Here is a 17381-nt window from a genome sequence, read left to right on the forward strand (position 1 = left end):
CGTGACAAGGAGTCAGTCGGGTGATCTACGAGGTCCCCCACTTGGACTCGGACGTAGCCGACATGGACAAACGCAGCAGTGGCAGCTCCTCCGCAGGCTCGTCCCAGTGGGTGAGTCCGTTCAGACAGAGGTTCAAAGGTCACGGCCAGCCGTGTGACATGTTGCTTAATGGTACATATATGCGTGTTTCAGTGTCAGGTGGTGGTGTATGAATCCGTTGATTACTTTGAGCGTGTGGAGAAGAAGCAAAGCGGGTGACGGACGGGCCTGGGGTCCGAAGATTTGGTCATTACTGCTGCATATATTGTGTCTGTCTGTCTGTCCGTCCGTCTATCCATCTATCTCGAAAAGGGGATGCCAACCCCCAAAGACTCTTTACAATATGTTGCATGCACCCTGTATACTTTAGCACACCCTACTTTTCAGTTTTTGTTGTTGTTGTTTGAAATAACATATCCCCTTTGTTTCACTTCACTATCGTGTGCTACTTTGTGTTTAACTATCACATGAAATTTCAATTAAAAAAATATATTTATGTTTGTGGTTGTGCCGTGACAAACTGTTGAAAAACTCACGGGGGGGCGGGTGGATTTGGGGGGGTGAATACTTTTGCAAGGCGCTGTAGCTCAATAAATCTTGGCACCAGGTGGCACACATCGCTGACTGTAATGCATATTTTGAAGAAAAAAAAAACAATTCTTGTTAACTGGAAAAATAAACAAACTCTGAATATCGACCAATGGTCTAACCTCCTCATAAATCACATTTTAATGGAAAAAATATCTGCCTCAAATAAAAACCAAATATCAAAATTTATAGAAACATGGTCTACGTATATAGAATTTTTTTAACCTAATTCTGGTTACTTAATTCTGCCTGTTAGCGAGAGCCACCACATCGTGATAACTTGATGTTTCTGCATTTGGCAATTTATTATTATATTATATTATTAGTATGGGATTTTTTTTTAATAGGTTTTAGGTGAACTAATGAATACACACACACTCGCACGCACACATGCACACACACACGCACATACACATACTCACCCACATACAAAAAAAATATATATATATATATATATATATATATATTTATTTTTTTATTTTTTTTTAAAAGGGAGAGCAATGATGACATGTCAAATCGAAAAAAAAACACAAAAAAAGAAAAAAAAATGTAATGCATATTTTGAGCAAACCCCAAAAAAAATAATCCCTGAGCTGATCTAAATATACTTACAAGAAGTTAAGGAAATGATGCTTTGTTTTGATCCTGAAATGTCACCTGTTAATTTTTTTTTGTGATTGTCGGAGTGTACAAATGTTGTATTTTCTATACAGTAAGATTTGTGAACTGATGACTGTCTCAGCCGCGAGCGAGTGCTCGTGTCGTGCAATTTCCGGGCCTTGTTGCAGTTGAGTGGAAAGTGTGTGCGTTATCTGTGGCCGTGAATGGCAGGTCAGTGACAGGAAGTGGAAACAACGCCTGCGACATTTCAACGAGTTTCTCTTTGTTACCGACGGTTGAGCTTGTATTTGTGCATGCCGACTGCAGGGCCATCTTTGAAAATAAAAAGCAATTCACTCACTTTGAAAAATTTTTTTTTTTATTGCCAAACCATCCTTACTTTCTCGGCGACTCCAACGTGCCATATAACAAGCCTTTTTCACTTTCGTGCTTAGTCATGCTATATCAACGCACTGAAATAACAAGGCCGCTCCTAAACCGAGCAGTGGGTAAACACCATAAAGATGCTCTTTGTTGTAATAGGGCGTCTGTTTCATTCCTCCCATTGTCATCTTTCCAGTTTATTTTCTCTTATCAAACTTCAACTTCAACCTGATATGTTGCTCAACTGGTACCCTGCCCATTGCTGTTGAAGCCTTTGTCCCACCAAGGTACTATAAAACAAACTTCCACCAGCCCACCCCGGCATCTCCTTCTTGGCGACACTCATCGACGTCCCTTTTCAAAATGTGCGAGACGCCACCGACTAAGCTGGAGGTGGCCATGTTCACGCTCTGCGAAGTCTTTCACAAATATGCCACTTTGGAGGGGAGGAAGGACACCCTGAGCAAGGCTGAGGCCAAGTTGCTGTTGGAGAAAGAGATGCCCCGACTTTTCAAGGTAATATGCGCACCACTGCAACATGAGTAGCAAAATACAAATTGACCTGAATTAAAATGTTCAACCAAACCATTCCATAAAAAAAAAAAAAAGTCTATTAGCTTAACGCATTCACTGCCATTGACGGCTATAGACGTCAAAAATTCATTTGAACCATTTCTGTTAGTTTAAAAATTTTCCCACTTTTGTTAACAAGAGTATGAAAACCTAGATTTTTTTTTTTATTGTATTAAAACAGATATAAAATTGGTGAATAATCGTGAGTTAACTTGTGAAGTCATGCAATTAATTACGATTAAAAAATAGTAATCGCCTGACACCCTCATTTTTAATAATCTTTTCTTTAAAAAAAAAAAAAACGATTATTAAAAATTGGAAAAAATAATTACAATTATTTTATTTAAAAAAAAAAAGAAAAGATTATTAAAAATTAGGGGTGCCGGGTGATTAAAAATTTTAATTGTAATTAATCGCATGACTTCATCAGTTAACTCACGATTAATCACAAATTTTATATCTGTTCTAAATGTACAAACAAATTCTAGGTTTTCATACTCTTGTTAACAAAAATGTTAAACTAATAGAAATAGTTCAAATGAATTTATGACGTCTAAAGCCGTCAATGGCAGTGAATGAGTTAATTAGCTTCATGCTAAAATATACTGTGAACCACCATAGAAATAAGCATCAACATTACTGTGTAAACCTTTGTGAATTTTAAAAGTAGTTTTATCGCAAAAATACTTTTTCATTTCCTATTGTTTTAATATTGTTGGTAGACTTTGAAAATTGCTCTATTAAATCCGAAGATACTCAAGTTACTTTGTTCACCGAATATGTTTACACTTGTGTTTTTGGCGCATACAGGCAGCGCAGGGAAACGAGGAGGGGGAAAAGATTCTGGAGGCGCTGGATATTGATAAAAGCGGAGAGATGGAATTCAAGGAGTTCATGCTCGCCGTGTCCTGCCTAACCTGTATCTGCCAGTCGGCTTGTTGTTCCAAGCAGTAAGAGTGACAGGACGTACTCTCCGACGAGCCATGGCGAGTGTCGCTGAATAAAACCGTACTGTGCTTGAACATGGGTGTCAAGGGGTCATTTATTTGCTTTCATATATAGACACTTGCATACGTGCCTTCTGTCGTTTTACAAAGGGAGGGAAAAGGTCACGGAAGCCACTAAAATGCTCAGTGGTCTCAACCAGACAGGGGGGGTGGATGACGCAAGGCCAAACCAACAACACATCACAGCAGAACATAGAGTGAATTCAGAGATTTGAATCTAAATACATCGTAATACATTTTTGAAGATAAATGTTAAAAATGTGCAAAGATTGAGAGTACTTGAGGGCATTCATATGCACGAGTTGTTTTCCAGTGCGGTTAGCTAGCTAGCTATGCCCACGCCCCAAAAAAAAACACAGTTTTGGCACCGGCTCGGTTGCTTTTTGTTGTGGCCGTGAGTCCACACACACCACGCAGAGAAAAGCAGAAGAGTGATGAAAAGGGAACTTCTTTTTCTTCTTCTTTTTTTTTTTTCCAAATAAGTCTGACATGTGCTTTGGGCTACGTGGCCACTTAATTTGGAGCTTGATTTTTCACCATTTTCATTTGATTTAACTTTTTTTTCTCTCTCTCTCTCATTCTTATATGATAAATATTAACAACAGTTTTTTTATACAAGTACTTTTTGTGATATTTGGAGAACTTTGGCCAACGCTATTTTATAGGATGCCTGTGCTGCCCTCTAGTGGCAAATGCACAGTTTGCATTAGATGACAGGCATCCGTTAGCACTTTCTGCCTTCCTGACTATTAATCGGCTTGTCAGGTCACCAACCTGACTCCTTTCTCCACCTGTGTGTGTGTGTGTGTGTGTGTGTGCGCGCAACTGTGTGCAGTGCATTACACTGGCTTATTGGAGATTAAGGTGACCACAACTGAGGGCTGCGCTTTTTTTGTACTCATCCATTCTCTTTGTATCCCTGTATGAACATTTAATGTGTAAAGGAGGTCAAATGTAACCTCAAAGCCTTTTTGGGAGTAGTTGTTTAGTGAGTAACTTGTCACGCTTTGGCTGTCCTGTCATTTGCAAAACAAAAGCAAGCGGGTAGCCGGCAGGCGGGTGGGTGTGCCTTCAACCTGTCTGCTCAGACTGATCAGCTGATTGCGTGCCTTGTTACGGTACTTCCTGCCATACCGCACATTCCTATCAAGCTGCCATTACGGAGGCATTCTGTCAAACAAGATGCTTTGTGTTGTTTAGCGCCTTGGTGTTACTGTAGCAAAAATTAAACAAGTCAAGTTGACTCCCAGTCAGATTTGAAGCCAAGTCAGGTCATAAGTCAAGTTAAGTGATCGTTGCTTGACTGTTGCGCCATAAGAATAAAGAATAAAGAATAAATGACTGAGAGTCACTTTTTTTTTTGTCTTTTGTGTCGGTGTACAGTTTGTGTTGAGTTGTTTACAGGGTTATAGCAAAGAAACATAGATGTTATTAGCATTAGCATTTAGCTAGCAGACTGAAAGGCTAAGCTATGTGGTTGTTTTAATTGCGCAACGTGGGATGTTTTTTTTTCATGTTTAGTTTGACTGAAAACTTTGGCTGGGAGTGACAAAACAGTTTGAAGTTTCTTTTTTGAAAAATATTTACTAATTCTAGGTGATAAACGTGTGAGGTGAACTCCATAACGCCTGAATCCCTAAAACTGGTAACTTAAGTCTGACTCAAGTCAAGTCATGACTGTTCTCGACGTGCTCCGGGAAGCCTCGCCAAGTCAGAGCGAAAAAACAAAACAAAGGCCCCACTCATAGCACCGCAACCCGTTCACCTTTGACCCACATACAGCAGGCCTCCTTGCCGTGGAATTAGTTTAGGAACTTTTCAAAAGGGCTCAAATTTGAATTTTCACAGCAGCGCCGCGGGCGTGAGTTCGTCAAGGCAACTTTGCTTTGCCGGTTTTCATCACAGGGATCGCAAAGTTTTTGCATTGAGAGAACATGCACGCCTGGAATGTCTTGATAACGCGTACACTGTGCACCACGTGACACAATCTCCTCCCTGCTTTGACTGACTGTGACGTAATTAAAGGCAGCCAAGTTTGGCACTTAGTCACGGGAATCACATGACGACGAGACTGTCAAACTTTTTTTTATCTTCGACTCCTCGAGAAAAAGTCAGCCTCTGGAATCTGTGGCACCAGACAACTAAACCTATATCAGGACCAAAATGACATCAAGTGGTAAAGATGATCAACATGCCTGAGTGGATGTTAGATGTTAAGCAACTTTGATCACTGGCTGCTTGTTCAATAAAACGCCAGTCATGAGATTGGACAGTAATTGATTGACTTTTTTAAATGCAGAGTCATTGTGTTTCTATTGCGGCGCCGCCTAGTCCAAAGTCCAGCTATTTGCTTCCCAATGCACACATAAATAAAATAAAAAAGGTTGAATTATAAAAACTTATGTTTGGGAATAAAAACTGTTAAAAATAAACATTTAACAAAGTTGATTTAAAAAAAAAACATGGCATGACAATTTTATTGGATATTTTTCAAACTGTTTACATTTTGCTTTCCCAGCCAGGGAATACCACCTGCCAGCCCCCCGTCTCAATAACTCCTCCAAGAGGATTACTGGGCACCCTTGAACTGTGCCATCTGCTCCAAATGGACCGTTTTAAAGAACACACGTTTTGAAAGTGAAATTCCCTGCCCGGTGCTGCGCTTCGTAATTGATTTTAAAAACGTCATTGCGATCCATTGGACTTGAGTGATTTTGTTTTGCAGATATTGACTGACCATGTCCACGTGTCCTCATCATCACGCATCTGTGTGTGCTGCTCCGGATCAATAAGTTGTTTGACCTTTGGCTGCAGGGCTCCGGATGCAGATCCAGATCAGACGCACGAGTCAATACGTACGCTAGTTACCCTGGTAACTAGCTACAAGAGACCTTGGCTTGGAAATCACTTTTTACAGCAACAATTGAAACATGCCACTCATGTGGCCTTGACCCTTTGTATCCCAAAGGTCCCAGGTGCTCCCCCTCCAAAAAAAAAGCCGGAACCGCCATATGGCTCTCTCCAAGTAACAATACTCGCTGGAAACTGGAGTTCTTACTACAGCTATAATTGTGGAATTAGCTGTTATGTCAAAAATGATGACATCAGAAATGAGGATAAAAATCAGACACTTTTAATTTCATTAAGTTCCTTTGTAAAACTGTTTAGGAACATTTAGGTAGAAACATTGAAAAAAATAAACAATTCCTATGCCCCATTGAGGTACACATGGCAGTTATGCTTAGGATGTTGAATGAGTCCTTGTAATTCATTTTCCCTGGACACAAAAAGTTTGAGAACCACTGATGCAGTAAAACGTAATCATTTATTTAACCAGGTAAAAATACTGGGAACAGATCAGAACAGTAATTTGCAATGCTAACCTGGCTGCAGACAGCAGATTAAAACATGGCAAAATTTGATTAAATTAGTCGTACTATAGACCATTATTATTATTAGTAGTAGTATTATTGTTATTATTATTGGTTTGCGTACTACTTGTGTTTCTGATGCAATACCCCGGCGGAAGGAGCCCGTATCTGGTAACAGGACGGCGGAGGTTTGCCCCGTTGCCTAGATACCAACTCAGGAGGTGGCGCATGAAGCGTCGTCCGCTCACTGAAACTAGCTTCCGGTGTCGGCCATTGTGGCTCTGGCGCTAGCTGGCACTCAACGAGTTGTTCATCCGCTCGCTTGAGCCCGAATGTCGGCATTTTCCCCGTCGCTGCACAAGTGGCACTGGATGTGAAAACAGCGCCATTTCTGTCGGCGTCCATGATACGCTATGCTACCGCAGCGGATTCCAGAGCCCGAGCTCGGAACGGCAGCAAGACCGAAGTAGCCGCTCCCGTTTCGGCGTTCCCCCCCCTCTTCAACCGGCTCGCAGGTACGTCGATTAGCTCGTCGTTCGTGTGTTGTCGTGTCTTTTATCCTACGCGCGTTGCTCGTTTTACTGTGTGACGACATGGCGCACATTTTTGAAGCGAGCAACTGTCAACGGTTAGCCTTCCACGAGCAGCTCCTCCTCCTCCCAGCAACAACGACCCCACTTCGAAGCTGGCGTTCCGATCGGATCGCACACTTTTAACCTCTCCCAACATTTTGGATGCCATGGTGCCCACTTTCAAGTAAACGACTTGGCCTAATGTCAGCGGGTCGCCGCTTGCTAGCTTGACGGCTGCGCTCGGGAGCTCGAATGTCACCGCGCATTAACAAGCCATTCGCAGGACAAACGGCAAAGTGAAAGCAAACATTTCGCGTCTGTACTCGCGAAAGTAGCCGTATAGTTGTCGGTAGTGACGTTGATGTTGTCGAAATGACTTGCCCGGTTGAACGAGACGAGCTAGCTTGATGTGCAACGTGATTAGCTCGACAGCTAACATTAAAGGTCGGTGGTCCAGCTAACCTTGTTTGACTGCATACAATTGCGGGCGCATTTTAAGCTGTGGTTTTGCACTTCACACATGAAAACATACCGTGTTTGGGGACCGTGTCATCTGTACAAAGTTGAAATATGCTGTGAGCTAAATAACATTTTAGTGACAGCGTATGCCCAACAAAAAATGCAAAGTTTAATCGTAGATCTATCACGTTAGTATCTAGTGAGTGTAAATTACATGTAAATGCTGTGGAGCTAATTGTTTTGTTTTTTTTACATGTAGATCGTGAGACTAGTATTTCATTCTTTGGAATTTGGTGTGACAATTTGACAACCCCCCCCCCCCCTCCCCACAAAAAAAAATCCTGTATGAGGTAAATATTTCAAAGTTGGAATGCGGAAAATACTTCATAAAATGTTAGAAATGTGCTGAGCACTTTAAAAATTAGAATGTAAAAGATGGTGAAGTGTCACCGTCACCAATCACCACCAAGTTGGTATGTGGAAATTTATAGCACTGTTCAGCATTCCAACAATTATTGATCAGGCTAGCTGAGTTAACTTTTAGTTTCTATCTGGACTTCCATTTAACAGTGTTGGGCTGCTGCACACAGTTAAGCTTCTTAGCTTTGCCCTTTTGACGTCTCATAATGGGCAACCCCTAATGGGCCTTCACTGAGTGGCAGCCACATTGCCAAATCACAACAGCGCAACCTCCATTTGCTTGTTATTTACCTGATGTAAGCCTTCAAAACACATGTTCTTGACAGAAAGTGTGTTCCTGCCACTTGCATTCACAGGAAGCGTCACAATCTCATGAAGCCATGTCGCTGCTGTTATTTGACTTTGTGTAGACACAATCTACAATATTAGCAACCTCATGTTCCAAAATCGATTGAAATGGTTAGATGATCTTGCACTTTCTGTCAAGCTGAATATTCAAATTGTAACGAGAGCTTGTTTATGGCAGTCTGCCTCCAGGGTGTATTGTTATGAATAAGCGTTTTGTAAAATGTTTATTGCTAAAAACAAGCCAAGAAGTGTTCCGTTCCACTGACACATTTACTCGCTGTGTTTCAGGTGGCGCTGGTGAAGTGATTGCCGCAACATGGGCGCCTCCGTGTGACGCAAACACTTGTTGTGTTTTGCTGCACAGCTGAGATCCATCAGCAGCATTAAGCCATGCCTGACGAATAAAAACACCCTTTTTGCTAAAGCAACCAAAAAGGGGGGAAATAATCCCACATGCCTCCTCACGTAGAACCCCTTCAGTGCATCCCGCTGGAGTGATTAGCCCCTCTTCCAGAGGTACCAGGTTCCGTCTCACCCTCCCTCTGCACTCGTCTCCACTGACCACCCGACAACACATCGCGATGCCAGTCCACCTGAGAATAACAAACACCTGAGGTCTCATGCGTCCAGTGAGCGCCAATTCAGACGGTCCTGCTCCTCCCGAGAACCTCTCTTGCCCCTACCCGCTCGCGGCCACCCTGCCTGCTTCAGAGATGTCCCTGCTCCAGTCACTTGGCCCAGTGCAAAGCTGGCTGGGCCAGGAGCTCGAGAAGTGCGGGATCGATGCCATGATCTACACCCGCTATGTCCTCAGCCTCCTCCTGCATGACAGCTACGACTATGACCTGCAGGACTACCTTCAAGTAATGTTTTGCTTTATATAATAGGACCTTTTTAAAGATGGTGCCCATCTTGATATGCTCTCAAATATTCAACTTTTGCTTGACAGGAGAATGACATCTTTTTGGGGTGGGAGAAGGGAACTGGGAAGAAATGGGGCAAGAGTAAGAAGAAGGGAGGGACCGACCTGAGTCTCGAGGAAATGAAGAAACAAGCGGCGGTGCAATGTCTTCGTTCTGCATCTGATGAAGTAAGCCAGAGCATCCTGTAATTAGACATTGCCTTGCCATTGAATGTATAGCTCGTATTTGAAGAGCTTTTGGTAATGAAAGTGGGTCACGGGGTGGTAATATGTCGAATGGTTTGAAGTAACTTAAGTAGTGTTGTATTTATGACAGGAAAAGCCACAGCAAGTTTTGCTGCCTGCTCCAAGTTCATAATGACAGCACACAAAGTTAAAGGGGTGCCAGGGGTGGTGGGGGGGGACGGGGGTGTAAAGGGGGTGGGATCTCGGCAACAAGCCCTGTGAAGACTGGACTGTGCTGTCTATTTTTTAACCGGCACATGCTACATGGGATTGCAGCAGTCATTGGGCTGTCAGCTGACCAGCATTAGCACAATGATGTAAGAGCAAATATAGGGCTAGAGGGAACTATACTTTCTTTTTTTAAAGGGGAATGGTAAGTGATGTAATTTATTTATTGTTAAAGAAAGCTCAATTATTTGTTATGTTAAGTTGATGTGTCAACAGTTTGGAGTTCTACTTTTGCTTTTCTAGAAACTTACAAAGGTACTTAAGATACAACTAAATATAGCAGTCGTAGTCAAACTCTAGTCAGCTGCTTTGACCCTCTGTTTTGAATTCTTTATTTTGGATGATGGCACATGTCATTTTATGAATTACACCAGTGAAGTCGACACTCCTAACATTTGCTGCTGGTGTATTTTTTCCCCCTTCTTCTTCATTTTCAGAACTCTGGAATTGAAAGCCTGGTTGAAGAGCTTTGCTCCAAACTTAGGGACATTCAAAACAAACAGAAAGGTTTGTATTTTTTTTAGGCTGCATCAAATTTGGTTGGACTTAATAGAAACTATGATAAGCAATTATATATATGTATGTAATATGTTGTCCTACAGAGGAAAAACAGATCCCCAAAAAGTCTGATGGTGCTCATTCTCCTGAAAGAGTTGAGTCCCCCTCTTCAAAAGACCAGGTGGAAATGTAAGTCACATCATGAACTTTGCATATTTGAACATGTCTTTGGAAAAAAAATGGTACAGTCGTTTGAATTTGCCTCTCGTTTGTCAATTGTAACTCAGGTATTATGAAGCCTTCCCACCTTTGTCAGAGAAGCCTGTTTGTCTCCAAGAGATCATGACCGTGTGGAACAAGACCAAGGCCTGTGCATACTCAAGTTCATCGTCCTCGGCCGCTCCACAGACCAGCACAGACACTTCCTCCCCGAAAGATTGCAACAGCGAATGCGAGGCTGTGAAAGAGCGGAACCCTGAAGCATGCGCTACCATCACCAGTGCGGCAAACGAGAGAGGCCACCAACGCCGGAGCAAGAAGGAGAAAGAAAACCGATACCATGGCGGCGTGGCGGCAGAGGAGAAGAACACAGTCCACCCCAAGAGACAAGCAAGACACCGATCTGAGGGCAAATATCGGGCCCGGTCCTGGTCTTCTGGCTCTAGTGAGGGGGGCTCCAGCTCAAGCGGGAACCAAGGTGACAAGTCGTTCAGAAGCAAGGCGGTTAGAGTGAGGCACAAGTCCAGAGAGGCCGGGAAGAATAAGAGGCAGCGCAATAGCGGACACCTGAAGCTTCAGCTAAAGGCTATTGACAAAGAGGAGCAGCGGAACACGGGGGGGCGCAGTGCCACCGCGGGCACGGGCAAACCACCACAGCTTTACAAAAAGAGTAGGAGATCCCTAAAAGAGATTTATAAAGATCCAGTCTGGCCGCAAGCAAACGAGAAAGGGTTTGAGGACAGAAACGCAAAGGAATACATGGAGGAGCCACTTTGGTACACGGAGCCCATCACAGACTATTTTGTACCTTTTAGCAGCAAGCAAAGCAAGCTGGAAACAAAGTATCGAAGCAAAGTGGGCTCGCCTGAAGATTTTGCCCTGTCAGCTGACATGGCTCTGCTGCCGGAGAGAATCCAGGGAATCTGCGTTGCCAATGAGAACTACCAGAGAACATACCTCGCTGCGGGCTCGTTTGTGGACGGCCACTTCGTGGAAGCGCCCGGCGAAGCCGAGGACGAGGCGGCGGAACTCATTGGGACCTCGAGCTGCCCTCGGCCAGAGGATAGTGGACATTTAGATGACAAGCATCTGCCAGAATTCACCGACTTCTATGAAGTTGATATTTATCAATCCATATTGGATACCAGTGCCTCAGACTCGTTACAAGAGAGTCGGATCCTCAGCATGATTCGACAAAAAAGCAAAGAGCAAAGAGATTCTCGTTTAGTGTTAGACGGCCTCGAGCAGCAAGGGAAAAGTGCAATAAGGGCAGACTTTGAGGAAGCTTCGGGATCTTATGGGTTCCTAATGGAGGATCTCGACAGTATGGCTCATCAAGTCTGGGGATGTTGCTCGCCGTCTACTTCGGACGACATCGATGGAGAAAGCTTCATGGGTGACTCACCCGTTCGGCTCTCCCCCCTCCTCGATAGTGTTTCCTTCGCCCTTCGCAATCTATCTGGCAATCTGCTGGAGCCGCAAGTCCCCGAGACCGCCAGCGAGCCGTCTGGCTTGAACTCGTCTTGCTTCTCTCTTTTTGAGCTGCAGTACGAGAGTCCCACTCTTTCTTTCCCCCACGACTCGCTTTCTGCCGCTCACGAAAGCGCCGCCGATCCGAGTAGCTGTCTCGACCCGCATGCTAATAAACAGTCTCGTTTGCTAATATGGACCAAAAATAGTGCCTTTGATGAAACTGAACACTGCTCCAACCTTTCAACGCGAACGTGCAGTCCATGGTCACATTCAGAAGAGACTCGTTCAGACAATGAGCACGGGAATATTCCCGCAGAGGACCCTGCAGCTCCGATTGGCACTGAGGAAATGGATTGCATCATCCCTCCTATTTCTGGTACATATCTAGAGGATGAAATCTTGGACTTCTTGCAAGAGGACTCTGGGCGCAAATGTGAGCAAGCGAGTATTTGCACAACATCCTGTCAGACTTACACCAAAAAATCCAAACTGGAGTCCCTTTGCGGAATCGCCTTGGAAGAGGACGAGAGTAAACCGTACAGTGCGAGCGTTTTCTCCGATAACACAAACCAACAGAAGGGCGAGTACAGCTCAGGAATAATCAAAGACATTTGGTCTGCAGCCGGCGAGGCCAAGTCGGCGGCGTCGAGGCAAGGCGGCGAGAAAATGAGCGAGAAGGTGTTTTCCGAAGACTCGGGTGGTTACTGTGGCGGCGGTCTGGAGGTGCAGGCCAAAGGCGTTCCGGTTGAGGCGCCTCAGAAAAAAGCAGTGCAGCGCTCCGAGTATCACCTCTGGGAGGGCAAGAACGAAGAACAGGACTTAACCAAAAACAAACTCTCCAAGTTGGACGGCGCCGGGGATTACATGACTCCGTCCAAACCCTGGGACTTGAGATCAAATAAAGACAGTACGTCTTTCATCATTGGCGGCGTGTACGGAGAGTTCAAGACGTTAAGTTGTGATAAGAATTGGGCTGTCGTGCCGCCAAATGAATCTCAGCATGGCTTGCCGCAGTCCACCGCCGCATCTCTTTCGAGCTCCGAAATGCTCACAATCACCGGCACAGACGTGCTGGTGAACAAGGGCAGCTGCTTTGCTCCGGGACACCGCCGCCTGTGGAGGCCCCTCGTGTCCTTCGGCCAAAGCGAGCGCGCCATCGCCGGGAGCCGAGAGGGATTGAACAAGGGATTTTCCTTCATCTTCCGGGAAGATTTACTGGGATCTTACGACGGCTTGCGTAGCGAGGAGCAGCGTTTAGAATACCCGTTTGCATCCTTCGACCTGAACAATCCCTTCTCTCAAGTTCTCCACGTGGAGTGTTCCTTCGAGCCCGAAGACATGGCTTCCTTCAGTCCGGGGTTCAAGCCCAAATCCATTCTCTGCTCCGACTCGGAGAGCGAAGCCTTCTGCCCGCAAATTTACGGCATCAACCAAACGCAGTACAGGGCCATCCGCATTTCCCCCAGGACTCATTTCCGGCCAATATCGGCCTCGGAGTTGTCTCCTGCAGGAGTGAGCGATTCGGAGGCCGAGACTGACAAAGAGGAGGCGGCTTTCCCCGTCCTGGCACCGGTGGATGTCTTTGACGATCCCCAGGCAGATCTCAAACCACTAGAGGAGGACGCAGAATGTGAAGGCCCGTATTATGGGAAGTCCGAACTGGAATCTGGGAAATTCCTGCCCAGACTAAAGAAGTCTGGCATGGAGAAGAGTGCCCAGACGTCTCTGGATTCCCAGGAAGGCCCCAGTGTCCTTTTGCCCATTGCTGAGCAAGAACGGTGTTTGGACTGCCAAACAGCAGATGACGTGTCAACTGCAGGTGAGCAGATGAACACCTCAGTGGGTCTGTTGCAAAAAGAGGAATCTCCGGTGGAAAAACAGAGCTACTTGTGTGCGGCGGAAAGTCCAATCCCCAAATACGGGATTGCGTACGACTTTGTCAGAGATGTGCCAGAGGTGAGTTTTGATTTCTCGAACTGCGCCAAAACATGTGACGCAAGCCTTCGCTCTTTACGTAACGCTTTTTGCCGTATTTGTGTCTAGTTCCCTCTGTTGAATATAAGTGGACAGAGAGTAAGCGGCAACCAGGACGACGAGTGCTGGTGGCAAAACACACTCTGCCCACCCTTGTTCCCTGGATCTCCGTGTACAGGTAAGACTCATTAAGAACACTGTAAAAAGTGCTTAGAAATGTGAGACACCCAATTGTGAAAATGTTTGATGTGAAGGCAACCGTTGAAACGTACCTGCTTTTCCCTCTAGGGAGCAGCAACATATGAGTTCTTCATTTCGCAGTGGACTTGCGTTGGCAAGAGGAAAAGTTGCTGAATTTTGGTGACTGGACCGCCACCAGCTTTTTATTCAGGTTCATCTCAGAGCCACAAAACCTAACGTAGGCTAATTTCTCGCTTACCACAGTTCTCTCAACACACGCATAACTGCTGGTTTTTCATTTACTAACGCAACGCTTGTGTAATCAACAATCAGATTGACAAAGAAAAAAAAAAGTTAAAATAAGATAAAGAAAAAAAGTTTTGTGTTTGAGTGATGCCATGTGCAGATATCCATTTAAAGCATTTTAGAATCTGATCAGATCACCACTTTTTCAGCTCCGCTCCTTCCACCATCCTGCTTTTCAGATACAATACTGGGTAGTTGGTGGCGTCTGAATGGTTGTGCATGTGCGTTTGTCCGGCCAGTCTCACTCCCTTTTTTTTTTTTTATAGTAAAAAACAAAACAAAACAAAAAACCTAACTGCTGCGTAAAGCAACTGCGATCCCGTGCGCATCTTCTGTTGAGAAAGACCAGATGTTGGGATTTTTGAGTTGCGATCTTCAGTTTTCTCAAGTTTGTTTGGATGCAGTTATGAAAGAAGTAGAGAATGTGTGCAGTTGTTTTTTTTTTGTTTTTTTTTTTTAAGTTGAATTGCCCCATTGTATGGAGTTTTTGAAACCGTAGTTCTAGAGTAAGGTATGGTTTGTGAAGAAAAAACAGAAAGAGAAAAAAGACAAACACTATCACATACCGGTCTACTAAACTTCAGTTCTCTGAAATAAATTGGTAGGAGGAAAAAGAAAAAATTACTCTGAAGGTTAATTAATATCCAGAAAAAATTTCTGCACCCTTTTGCAGCTGAATTAATTTTTTTAATCATTTTGTTATTTCTATTGTACACAACATTGGTGCTATAAATATTTTTCAATAATGTGGCTGTCATGATAGATGAAATAGTTTTTTTTCCTTCTTTGTTGTCCAGACAGTCAGAAAATTCAGTAAACTTTTTTTTTTCTTCCTCCAAAATTGTAAAAAAAAAAAAAAAAGAGGGACAAAAAAAATCCTGATGATTCGTTAATGTGGTTTTCTTATTTGGTTATTTCACTATCGTCCGGAAGCAAAGCATACAAACAACAAAGTTGTTTGTGTTACAACTCAGCTGATATAGCAAAACATAGGAACATGGTTCAACATTAAAAACAAATGCCATAATAACAAACACTACTTCAAGGTACGGTTGGATTTTTTTTTCTTCGTGTATGGTGTGTTTTTCTTTTCAATTTTTACTTGGTTCACCATATATCTCATTGAAGTATTGAGTCATATTCCGATGTGTGAACAACAAACTGGTCACAATAAGCGTGATTCAGCTTGAATGGTGAATGTGTACGCATGAATACGTTCTTTAAAATGAAATTACAACAAAAAAAAAAGCAAATACATTTTTAAAAAAAGAAAATCAATTTGGATTCAAAGGTTCAAGTGTATTTTATTGAGCCGTGCTGCAACTTGTGTGTTGCTGGTTGAAATTATAGTTAAAAAAAAAAAAAATCTGCAGGGTAAAACCTTTTCCTGTTTTGCATTTAATAAGGCCACCTGTGTTTCCCAGTTGAGCCTCCATTTTGTTTTGGTTGAAGACTTTTTTTTTTTTTTTTTTTTTTTTTTTAGATCCTAACCATGATTCTCAAGCACAAAATTCCCATCGGTGTGCCATTGCTTGGAAATGAACGTGTCAATGTAGTGTTCATAAGCGTGGCAGGTAGAAAGCCGTGCTTGTAGAAATGGCTTTCTGATTTGCAACCCTACTCCCAACTTCGGGGTCTCGCCCACCTGTCTCTCGCAGTCATCAGACACTCAGGAATCTTTTCATATACTTTCATAAACATGATCTACAATCATCTGTGGCAGTGCATTGACGAAAACTTTTGATTGTAGACTACACACATTGACATGATTTCCAAGCAAGCCACAGAGGTGAACAGTTTTATTTAGAGATATATAGTTTAAGGAGAGGAGGGAGATAGAAAAAAATAAAAAATAAAGCCATTGTAGACTGCATAAGCAATGTGGAGGGCTTTTGAAGAAGCCCCCAATGTTTCTATGCAATGCCTTGGCGCTTGTAAACCTTCAAGAGTATGTGGAGAAAAGTCAGTCATGAATTTTTTTTTGCATGTTTGTTTTCCACAGAAAGGATGCCTGGGTTAAAAAAATAAATTAAAAAAATCAGTCCACCTTTTTTGGATGAACCAAATCGTTTAAGAGTGAGGTGACTGATCAGTTTGAAGGTATTTTAGCCCAATCGAGACGGTTTGAAAGTTTCGATTTGAGCGTTGTGGTTGAGGTTGGGAGGCGACACCTGTTAATTAGTTCTCTTTAAGAAAGCTAAAAAAAAAAAAACGTTTGTGTGGGTATGTCATCAAACAGTCTGACTCATAAAGAGCTTGGTTGAAAGGAACGCGTCACACCCTTTCTCCATGAAATTCTTCCATTTTCCATTTTGCTGCATTTGAATGAAAAAGAAATGACAACAAACTGTGATGACAAAATGCAGTCAGTGAGAGGCTATGTTGTTGTTGTTTTTTTATGTGTGGAACAACATCAACGGACTCGTTGAGTTTGGATCTTGTCATGGTTGAAAGAACATAATCCTACACTGAAAACTTTTCAGTCATTTCATTCCTTCCTCTTGGTTGTCCCCATCTCCCTCAAAGTAGCCGTGTGTGTTCTGATTTCATGTACACCCTGAGTAAATGATTTTGTTTCATTGTGGATTTCATTAACATCTAATAAAAGGGTCGACCAAACATCAGAATGTCAATTTGCCTCCTTCTTCAAGCCTTTTCTTGACGCTTTTTTCATACTGTACACTAGAGGGCAGAGTGAGGGTTACTACAAAACTCCATTTGAGTTAACTTGTTTTTGTTTTTGTGTTAAACCTTTTTAACTGTTGCATCTGTACAACTTAATGACGTTTCTCTTGTAATTGCCAACTCTTTTCCTAGAATAAATCAAATTGTACAGTTTGACTTTTATCTTTGGTAGTTGTTGGCCAATTTATATCAATAAATTTACTTTCATTCTCGACTTGAAACTTGAAAAATGTTATGTCCTGATTACATTTGTCAATTGTTGGACAAAGGGAAAGTGTAGGTACCCTTTGCTGACTGAAGAATAATTGCC

At 43.1% G+C, this 17381-nt stretch overlaps 3 protein-coding genes across 4 annotated transcripts in view; all 3 read left to right on the forward strand.

The window, feature by feature from the left end:
• The window catches only part of LOC144035678 (uncharacterized), a 2152-nt gene extending 1617 nt beyond the window's left edge, over nt 1-535 (forward strand). The window contains exons 4-5 of the mRNA XM_077545591.1: nt 10-110; nt 193-535. Of these exons, the coding sequence (XP_077401717.1) occupies nt 10-110; nt 193-258 (167 nt within the window). The 3' untranslated portion in view covers nt 259-535. The remainder of the gene's footprint in view (nt 1-9; nt 111-192) is intronic.
• A 1323-nt stretch (nt 536-1858) lies between these two features.
• LOC144035679 (protein S100-Z-like) lies at nt 1859-3206 on the forward strand. Its single transcript, XM_077545592.1, has 2 exons — nt 1859-2127; nt 2995-3206. The coding sequence occupies exons 1-2, from the start codon at nt 1975-1977 to the stop codon at nt 3136-3138; spliced, it is 297 nt and encodes a 98-aa protein (XP_077401718.1). The 5' UTR covers nt 1859-1974; the 3' UTR covers nt 3139-3206.
• Nucleotides 3207-6709: 3503 nt separating this feature from the next.
• Nucleotides 6710-17005, forward strand: kiaa0232 (KIAA0232 ortholog). Of its 2 annotated transcripts, none has more exons than XM_077544284.1 (8): nt 6710-7077; nt 8650-9224; nt 9311-9451; nt 10174-10243; nt 10339-10423; nt 10522-13882; nt 13970-14078; nt 14189-17005. In XM_077544284.1, exons 2-8 carry the CDS (start codon nt 8982-8984, stop codon nt 14203-14205), a joined length of 4026 nt encoding a protein of 1341 aa, XP_077400410.1. In that variant the 5' UTR covers nt 6710-7077; nt 8650-8981; the 3' UTR covers nt 14206-17005. The 2 variants fall into 2 exon arrangements, with proteins under 2 accessions (XP_077400410.1, XP_077400411.1); XM_077544285.1 differs by lacking the exon at nt 6710-7077 and adding an exon at nt 7123-7578.
• Nucleotides 17006-17381: the final 376 nt, after the last annotated feature.

Source organism: Vanacampus margaritifer, chromosome 15 (assembly GCF_051991255.1).
Source record: "Vanacampus margaritifer isolate UIUO_Vmar chromosome 15, RoL_Vmar_1.0, whole genome shotgun sequence".
In the NCBI taxonomy this organism is placed as follows: domain Eukaryota; kingdom Metazoa; phylum Chordata; class Actinopteri; order Syngnathiformes; family Syngnathidae; genus Vanacampus; species Vanacampus margaritifer.